At 48.9% G+C, this 9,910-nt stretch overlaps 1 protein-coding gene across 1 annotated transcript; it reads right to left on the bottom strand.

Moving 5' to 3' along the window:
* Window positions 1–348: 348 nt before the first annotated feature.
* PLD6 (phospholipase D family member 6) lies at window positions 349–6,349 on the bottom strand. The gene is made up of 2 exons (XM_010600250.3): window positions 5,905–6,349; window positions 349–2,822 (listed from the first exon to the last, which is right to left on the bottom strand). Exons 1-2 carry the CDS (start codon window positions 6,347–6,349, stop codon window positions 2,575–2,577), a joined length of 693 nt encoding a protein of 230 aa, XP_010598552.2. The 3' UTR covers window positions 349–2,574.
* Window positions 6,350–9,910: the final 3,561 nt, after the last annotated feature.

The raw sequence follows: 9,910 nt of genomic DNA, 5'->3' as shown, positions 1-9,910 counted from the left end.
TAGGGCCCGAGGGTGGGGTATACAAAGTTGCATGGGCTGAGCTTTCACTGGGTCATTTGAAAGTGGCTGGCAGGCACAGGGGTTGTCTGAGTACGGTCTCATCAGCATAGCATACTCACAGTCTTGGTTGGGGTTAAAAAAAAAAAAGAAACTAGCAAGGGCTTGAGCTGCCATTGTTTGTCATCTAAGCCAACATGAAGGCAGATCAGGTGGTGTGTCAGGATGACTTTTGAACACTCATCGTTTGTGTAGGCCTCTAAGTTGACCGAAATTTGGCCATCAACAAAATGGAGTCAGAACAAACTTATGACAAAGCCAGCCTGCTTTCTGAAAGAGAAAGGGGTACAATTATAACTGAGAACCAGGAACTGCAAGTAACGCTGGGTCCCACCGGGGAAGTGAGTTGCCCACAATCACAGGTTGTGATCAGACATAAGGAAAAGTGACTGAAAATATGGCTCTATTTTGTAGGTGCAGAAATAGCACCAAAGTACACTTGAGCATTTTAAAAATATTTTAACCTAGGAGGTTCCCAAATAAGTCCTTAAAACAAATCTGATTTCTCTTTGTGAAGTTTTTAACTTAACCAACAGTTTCTAAATAGCTAGGTATTTCCCCCCATCCAAAACAAAGTTTTATTTATTTAATAAAGGGTAGCCACGATTTGAATGACTTAGCAATATGCTAAGGTAAAGATACACAGCATAAACATTACAGAATAAGGACACATTTATTCAAATAAGGCAAAAGTTCGAGATAACACTGTTTCATTACTCAGGAGACAGTCTCTAACATCTCCCATTTTCTTTTCAGTACACAAGCTGCCGGAATGTACAGACTCAGAGGAAAGAACACACAGTATAAAACCATTTTTTGTGATTTTCGATCCATGCAGTGTACTTTACAGCTCCAATAAGAAAAATTAACTGCAAGTTTACCTGCCTAAAACTTAACTTCAAGAAGAAACCCATCACATGGGTGGTAACACTGGTGTGAAGTACGGAAGGCGGGGCCTGTGGACACGCCAAACGGACGTCAGGATGGGTCACACAGGGCACACAGATGGAGATACAACAAGGAGTTATGATAATTCAGGCAGATGGCTATTCAAGCTCACTCTGCGTCGGACACACATAGTGGAAAAGTAGCCTGTGACATTTCCGCAGATGGATTTAAGACACCTGTTCTTCGAAATACCTGTAAATGCAAAAACCACCAAGAACCTTCGAGAAAACTGTTGGGGGGGCCACGCCAGGCGTCTGACAGCACGTGGCTCCACTGAGCAAGCTCCATCACACCCAGGAGGTACACAGCCCTGAGCTGGGAACAGAGACAGGCAGGTAGGGCACCAGAAGCCTGAGACTGTTTCTCTCTCCTCAGATGTCTTCCTCCAAAATGGTCCATAATGCATGATTACTTAGACTGAGCCAAATCTGTGAATCAGCTAGTCCACAGGTGTTCAGGTGTTACGTGTCACTTCCGAACACATAACTACTCTGGATGTGAGAATGTTAAAAAATTAAGAGCATAACATGTGGAAACAGAAGGCAACTTCAGGCTGCCTGTGATGCTTACCGACAGATCACAGTACGTTACCGAGTGACCACAGACAGTGCGCTTCCGAGTATGAACATTTTCACGTCTGTCTGCTTTGAAGAGTAATTAGGCAAGGAAACCCTCCTAAGACCGTGACCTCTGTCGCAGGGGCAACTGATGCTCAGACAGACGAGTCTGCCGTGGTCTAAAGGGACTAAGGCACACCACCACGCCAGGCACGCCCACCCGCATGTCACAATCACTTGCACTGGCTCCTCTCCCCCTTTCTTGCTCCTGGCCTCCTCTCCTTTTTTCCCTGCCGATAACCATCCAAGGATCTTGTGACACCGGGGATGAAGAGACTGTCAGCCTCTAACCAGTCCCAGAAACATTCTTGTTTTTAAAAGGTTTGGCTGTGCTAGAAGAGAAAGACGCTAGTTCAAAGGGAGAAGAAAGAAACGCTTTCAGGGAAATACTGCAAGGGCTGAGCTGGATGAAAATCAGCCAAAGCAGAAGATGTTCTAGAATCAGAAAAAGGAATCCTACAGTTTCAACCCTAGTGTTCATTAAAGCTGCAGCAGAAAGAGAAACCCTCCGATTCTAAACCAGGACGCCAGGTAAGGTTCTTGGAGAGCACACCTGATAAAAAGTTGTCGCTCCGTTTACTCAGGGTGGAGAAAAACAACAAAGCAAAAGGGCTCCGTCCGAATGGCTTGGCAGGCCACACTATGACCTGCTTCTCGTTTCACTCATAAAGCCACCAAAACTGACCCCATGTGACAGCAATCTCCCTTTCCTTTTAAACCCCAAACATTCTTTAATTCAGGACTTTAATGAACAAGGATTCAGTACAAATGATTTTTTTCTGATGGGACCCTTCTCCCATTCTAAGGGGCAGAGCCCACGCTGGAGCTGTCCCCACACTTGGGCGGCTCCAGAGGGGAGGCTGGCTCAGCCCCTTCTCTGCAGGTGCCAGGAGTGCCCAGCACTGAAACAACTCGCCCCGCTCACACTGAAGGCGGAGTTTAGAGCATGACTTCACTGAGTTTTCTTTTCTTGGGGGAAAAAAGTATACTTTGTAGGGTTAAACTCTTCCCAAATACGCTCAAATTCTTCCAGGAAAAGCTTCACATATTCCTCATCCTCCATAATCAGAACATTCTCTCTGTTGTTCTGGATGGCTTGGGTGGTCCAGTTGAGTGAGCCAGTGATCAGCACCTTCTTGTCCACAATTGCGAACTTGTGGTGCATGTAGCCCAGGTCTTGATCATGCCGAACCTGAATACCTACAAAAAAGGCAAATGGAACTGTCACTGCTGCCTGCACAGAGATGATCTCAGCCAAATACCTGTGCTGACCGGTTTCTTGTGCCACCTTTTCCAATTTGGCAGACAAAGGGAAGCAAGCCACGCCTGCACAGGGAAGTAGTGGCTCAGTGAGGAGCGCAGATGGTGACCAGTCCTGAAGGCCAGGTCACAGGAGGAACTGCCAGGAGTGCGTGAAGCGCAAAAAGAGTTTCAGCCTGGGCACAGACACAAACAGTGGCCTGTGCCACGTGAAAGGCAAGCACACCCAGGAGAAGCCGTCTTCTTGTAGAAGCAGCCCTGAGGGGAGGACAGATGCGAGACCCCAGTGGACATCTGTTCATTAGCCTCACAGATTATCCCATTCTTGACATTGTCCAACTTCTCTGGGATATAGCCCACCCACCCCTCTGGAGTCCACACCAGTCAGCGCCTTCCATCCAGAGGTCCTGGGTCCCAGCTGTGTATTTCATCTTGCCCCCGCGAAAAAACAAGCAGGGGCTTCCTTGCTGTGACACCCTCCCTTTTTCAGGGGACCAAGGGGGCTCCATAAGCCTCACGTCCTCTCACTACCAAGGCTGCAGCTACTGCCCCCACTTGCCACCCTGGGCCATGCCTGGGCAGGGGACAGGCAGGGCAGCCAGCCTGGTGAGGCCCAACGGAGGTAGTGAAGCAAGCCTCACCCGAGGTCAACAGATGGGTTAAACTGTTAAACAGTTTCCTACACCATGTCCTCTGTGTTATCTGCTGTTTGATGGTTTGTCTTTCTCCCACTGTTCAAAAGTTCTTCTAGGCAGGGACCTGGGCTGTGTTGCTCATTACACTTTCAGCACCTACACTAATTCTCAGCTCAGTAATTACCTGCTCAGTGAGTGAGACATTCAGAAGTGTGATTTAAAAGGACAGTTTAAAACAGGCTTTGTGGAACAGGGTTGTCAGATTCAGCAAATGAAAGTACAGGACACCCCAACTAAATGTGAATTGCAGATAAACAAATAATTTTTAGTGTGTGTCTCATGCCATATTCAGAACATAGTTACACTAAAAAATTCTTTTTGTTTGTCTAAAATTCAAATTTAACTGGGCAACTTGTATTTTACCTAACAATGCTACCTTGGAAAGTAGTGACTTCCTATCCCAGGTGACCCTGGCAGCTCTTCTCCTCACACCCTATAAGCAACCCATTGGCAAATCCTGTTAGCTCTACCTTCAAAAACGTCTTAGATCCTGACTACTTCTCCCCACCTCCAATGCCACCCCACAACACAGGGCTCTTCCACAGCCTCCTCACTTCCATCCTGGCCCCGCACACCACCTGATGCCCACCTTCTCCACAGCACTGAGAGCTCTGTGAGACCAGCAACCCCTGTGCAGCTCACTGCCCATGTAAACCAGCCTGCGGGCCTCTGCCCCCCGACCTCGGCCCCTCTGGTTCCTCCACCTTTGCCCACAGCAGGCTTCTGTTCCTCACACTCACTCAGTCCTGACCTGGGCCTTGTATCCGCTGTGCCCTCCAACGAGAAGGCTCTTCCTCCAGCATCCTCACCCCTCGCCCACATGGCCATCCCCTACTTTACTGTCTCTGTGACCCCTTTCACCACCATGAATTAGACACTCCTGGCTCAGTCAGCTTCCCTGGAACTGTCTTGCTCACCATGGAATCCCGGCTCGAAGAGCTACTCCTGGCACACGAATATACTGCTTCAAATTCAAGCAGACTGTGGGGGGCCACAAGGGGAAAGCCAGCCTGAGGCCCTTTAAGATTCTTTCTAACCCAGAGATTCTGCCTCTCTAAAAGCAAACAGCTAAACACACCTGCTCCCTGTCCATTAAAACGACGAACAGGTTTAGGACAATTCCTACCAGGCCAGTGAGAGTCCAAGTGATCAGTCCTCGACATTTAAACCACGTTTGTGCGAGCAGCGTCAGCTGCACACTGTGCTCAGTGACACTGGAAGTGCCCTACCGTCAGATTCCTGGGTGACAGAGACAACCCAGCCCGGGGCCCAGGAAGGCTGCTCCAATTCCTGGGTCGGCAAGGGCCGGCAGTGGCACAGTTGAAGTCAGAGTGACTGTGGGGCCACTATGCAGCCAGGCAGTTCTCAAGGGTTTAGGATGGTTTTCAGTCCCTGTGGCCACTAGAACTACCAGGCTGAATGTATGCCCATGCAAGAAAGACGTTCCTGGGCCTGACACGGGAGGTACTCAGGCTAGACCGCGCAGCGCTGGAAACTGTGCGTGCACAACAAACGCCAGCTGACACACAGGTGTGAGAGCAGGGAACACAGAAGTCACAGGAAAGCAAGACTGAATTTAGGTTGCCTTCAAAATTATTCACACCTCCTGTTTCATTCCATCCCCCACCCCAGGGAGAGAGGCAGGTGGGCCAGGCTCTCTCATCCCCATCTTGCAGCTGGAGAAATAGTTAAGAGAGCTGCTAATCAACTGGACATTTAGCTCCAGTCTTTAGTGTGCTATTTCCCTCTGTATGCCCTTCACTGCTGGAGCTGAAGGGGAATCTTAACCTCCCAGCTTACCTGCGGACAGGAACACAGTCAGTGAGAGCCTCCCGGCTCTCAGGGCCACTTGCTGGTGGACAAGCATATAGGTTTGTTTTTAAACTCTGCCCTCCACTTCCCGAGCTCCATCAGGCTAAGCCACTTGTTTCAGGCTCCAATGGTCACGCCGGGCTCTCTGCTCACCTCAACCTGGCACACACGGTCCCCAAGTGTGCCAAGGCCACGCCAACCGGAAAAGTGGGTGGGAATCTAAGGGAATTTCAGGGAGGATGGCCACCTGCTCCGGCGGAATCCCAGCACTCTCACCGCCAGGAGCTGGGAACACACAGCCTGCTCACTTCCTGGGTCACACTCAAGACATGGGACAGAAATTCCTTTGCGAGGCCTCACACCCCATGTTAGGGCTGCGGGTCCTGGCACAGAGTCGCCCACGGGGCTGGATCCCTCTGCATGGCTCCATGTTCTCAGGTGGAAACTATCCGGCCTCACAAGGCCCAGGAGATGGGTGTCAACTGTCCGCGCACCCCCCCGGACATGCGGCCTACCTGCCTTGCGGAGCAGGCCGATCTGCGAGCCGTTGAGCGCCATGTAGTCGCAGTCGGTGATGACCCGCACGCGCACGCCTCGCTGGTGCAGCAGCTGCACGGCGCGGCCCAGCTGCGGGCTGGAGAAGGCAAACAGGCAGAGTTCGAGACTGGCGCGGGCGGCCAGCAGGGCGCGCAGCAGGCGGCTCAGCGCGCTCTCGCAGTGAGGCAGGCTGCACTGGCAGCCCCCGGGGGACCCGGGGCCCGCGGGGGCCGCCGACGGCTTCGCGCCCGGGGCCTGCAGCAGGGCCTCCGTGCAGGTCACCTGCGACGGGAAGAAGAGCACCTCGTGCCGCGGCCGCCGCCGCCCGCCCCACAGCCAGCGCAGCACCGGGGCCAGCGCCTCCAGGGCCAGCGCGAGCCCCACGGCCGCTGCGGCCGCCACTTGCCAGCGCAACCGCCTCATGTCGCCGCCTCCACCAGCCCCTTCCGCCAGCGCCAAACCGCGTGCGCGCTCCACTGCGCCTGCGCCCTGAGCCACGTGAGCGCGAGGCCGCCGCCTGAGCACGTGCGCGCCACGGACGCTGGGGGGAGGGGAGGGGGAAGGGAGGAGGGGAGGGGAGAGGGCGGGGGAGGGGGAGGGGTAGGCAGATAATGCTGGCCCCTCCTCCCTGTGGTGCTGCCCACCCAGGTCCACCTCGCTGGTTCTGGGGAGACTGAGGAGGCAAGGCTGAGGGAGGGTCTTGAATAACAGTTTGTGGGGGCTGGGAAACGTCAGATCATCAAATCTTAGGAAGAGTCAGGATTTGAGCCAAGTGCTGGAAGCAGCAGTATGATGACAGCGGTACCAAGTGCAGCCTTAGCCTAGTGTCTCTCGTGTGACCTAATGCAGCTCAAGTTTGAAGATGCGGATACTGCTTTAAGCACAAGCTGAGTGCGGACTAAGAAATCATGGTCCTGTCTTAGCAACCACCAGCGCCCGTGTGTAGCTTGGGAAGGGCTGGCATATTTACTTTTTCCTGAATTCTGGTTGGGAATTTGCAAGGCTAACTCAGTCTCTAGTGCTTAAGTTAAATGACGGCTTCTGTATAATCTCCTTGTAATCAGCCGATGGCCTCCATGACTTCTACCTGTTAAAAAAGTTAGATGGTGGAAAGAAGGAGCTGGCTTAAAATTGGAATTTTTTAAAATTGTGCTTTAGGTGAAGATTTACACAGCAGATTAGTTTCTCATTAAACAATTAATGACCTGTCTCATGGACATGTCAACATTCTCCCCTTCTCAACCTTGGGTTCCCCATTTCCATTCTTCCAGCTTTCCTGGCCCCTCCTGCCTTCTAGTCCTTGCCCCTGAGCTGTTGTGCCCAGTCAGTATCATTTTGTTTTATAGGCTTGTCTAATCTTTGGCTGAGGGGTGAACCTCAGGAGCGACTTCAGTACTGAGTTAAAAGGGTGTCCAGTGGGCCATACTCTCAGGGTTTCTCCAGTCTCTGTCAGACCAGTGAGTCTGGTCTTTTTTGTGTGTGTGTGCGTGAGTTAGAATTTTGTTCTACATTTTTCTCCAGCTCTGTCTAGGACCCTGTATTGTGATCCCTGTCACAGCAGTCTGTGGTGGTAGCCCAGCACCATCTAGTCGTGCTGGACTCGGTCTGGTGGAGGCTGTGGTAGTTGTGGTCCATTAGTCCTTTGAACAAATCTTTCCTTTGTGTCTTTGGTTTTCTTCATTCTCCCTTGCTTCAGGTGGGATCAGTAGACGTATCTTAGATGGCCGCTCACAAGCTTTTAAGACCCCAGACACTACTCACAAAAGTAGGATGTAGAACATATTCTTCAGAAACCGTGTTAGGCCAGTTGAGCTAGATGTCCCCCAAGACCATGGTCCCTACCCCTCAGCCCAGTAACTTGATCACTATGAGAGTTTGCACATGTCTAGGAAGCTTCTACAACTTTGCCTTGGTCAAGTTGTGTTGGCTAACCCAGTATTGTGCACTGTCTTACCCTTCACCAAAATTACCACTTACTGTCTTGTTACTGTTTTTGCCTCCCCACCCTCCCCTCTTGTAACATCAAAGATTGTTTATTTCTTGTGGAAACCTTTTCATGAGTTTTTATAATAGTAGTCTCATACAGTATTTGTCTTTTGTAATTGACTTATTTCACTCAGCATAATGTTCTCCAAATTCATCATTGTTCTTTATCATTGCATAGTATTCCATTGTATGTATGTACCATACTTTTTTTATCCATTCATCTGTTGATGGGCACTTAGGTTGTTTCCACCTTTTTGCTATTGTGAATGGTGCTGCAGTGAACATGGGTGCACATATGTCTATTCATGTGACCACTCTTATTTCTCTAGGATATATTCCTAGGAGTGGGATTGCTGGGTCATATGGTATTTCTACTTCTAGATTTTTAAGGAAGTACCATTTTACTTTCCCACCAGCAGTGCATAAGAGTTCCAACCTCCCTGAAGCCTCTCCAACATTTGTTATTTTCTGTTTTTGGATTCATGCCAGTAATGTCAGGGTGGGATGGTGTCTTGGTCATCTAGTACTGCTATAACGGAAATACCACAAGTGGATGGCCTTAACAAAGAGAAGTTTCTTTCTTCACAGTAAAGTAGGCTAGAAGTCCAAATTTAGGGTGTCAGCTCCAGGGGAAGGCTTTCTCTCTCTGTTGGCATTCTCATCAGCCTTCCCCCAGACTAGGAGCTTCCTTGCACAGGAACCCCAGGTCCAAAGGACGCACTCTGCTCCTGGCACTGCTTTCTTGGTGGTGCGAGGTCCCTCTGTCTCTCTGCTCGCTTCTTTCTTTTATATCTCAAGAGATTGCCTGAAGACACAATCCAATCTTGCAGGTTAAGTCCTGCCTAAATAACATAACGGCCACCCATCCTCCCTCATTAACATCGTAAGAGGCAGGATTTACAACATAGAGGAAAATCACATAATACCAGGAATCATGGCCCAGCCCAATTGATACACACATTTTTGGGGGGACATAATTCAATCCATGACAGATGGCATGTCATTGTAGTTTTGATTTGCATTTCTCTAATTTCCTCATGTGTCTGTTAACTGCCTGAATGTCTTCTTTGGTGAAGTGTCTTCTGTTCATATCCTTTGCCCACTTTTTATTGGATTGTCTTTTTGTTGTAGAGGTGTTGGATTTCCCTGGAGATTTTAGACATTAGACCTTTGTCAGATATGTCATAGCCAAATTTTTTTTCCCAGTCTGTAAGCTCTCTTTTTACTGTTTTGGTGAGGTCTTTTGTTGAGGATTAGGTGTTTAATCTTTAGAAGATCCCAGTTATCTATCTTATCTTCTGGTGTTTATGTATTGTTAGGTATGGTTTGTATTCTATTTATGCCATGTATTAGGGCCTCTGGCGTTGACCCTATTTTCCTTCCATGGTTTTATAGTTTTTGGTTTTATATTAGGTCTTTATCTATTTTGATTTAGTTTTTGTGTATGGTGTGAATTATGGATCCTGTTTCATTTTTTCACAGATGGACATCCAGTTTTGTCAGCACCATTTGTTGAAAAGACTGTCTTTTCACCATTTAATGGACTTTGGGCCTTTATCGATGATCAGGTGACCATAGGTGGATGGATTTACATCTGGGTTTGAAATTCTATTCCATTGGTCAATGTGTCTGTTGTTGTACCAGTACCAGGCTATTTTGACTACCTTAGCTGTATAGTAGCTTCTGAGGTCAAGTAATGTAGGCCCCCTACTTTGTTCTTCTTCTTCAATAGTGCTTTACTTATCCAGGCCCTCTTTCCTTTCCATGTAAAGTTAATTATTAGTTTTTCCATCTCCTTAAATAATGCTATTGGTATTTGGATCTGGATTGCATTGTATTTGTAGATTGCTTGGGTAGAATTGACATTTCCACAATGTTGAGTCTACCTATCCATGAACATGGTATGTTTTTCCATTTATGTAGGTCTCTTTTGGTTTCTTGTAGTAGTGTTTTGTAGTTTTCTTGGTATAGGTCTTTTAAGCTCCTGCTAGATTTACT

The sequence above is a fragment of the Loxodonta africana genome, chromosome 2 (genome assembly GCF_030014295.1).
Source record: "Loxodonta africana isolate mLoxAfr1 chromosome 2, mLoxAfr1.hap2, whole genome shotgun sequence".
NCBI lineage: Eukaryota > Metazoa > Chordata > Mammalia > Proboscidea > Elephantidae > Loxodonta > Loxodonta africana.
This window is presented reverse-complemented; position numbering and strand designations above follow the sequence as displayed.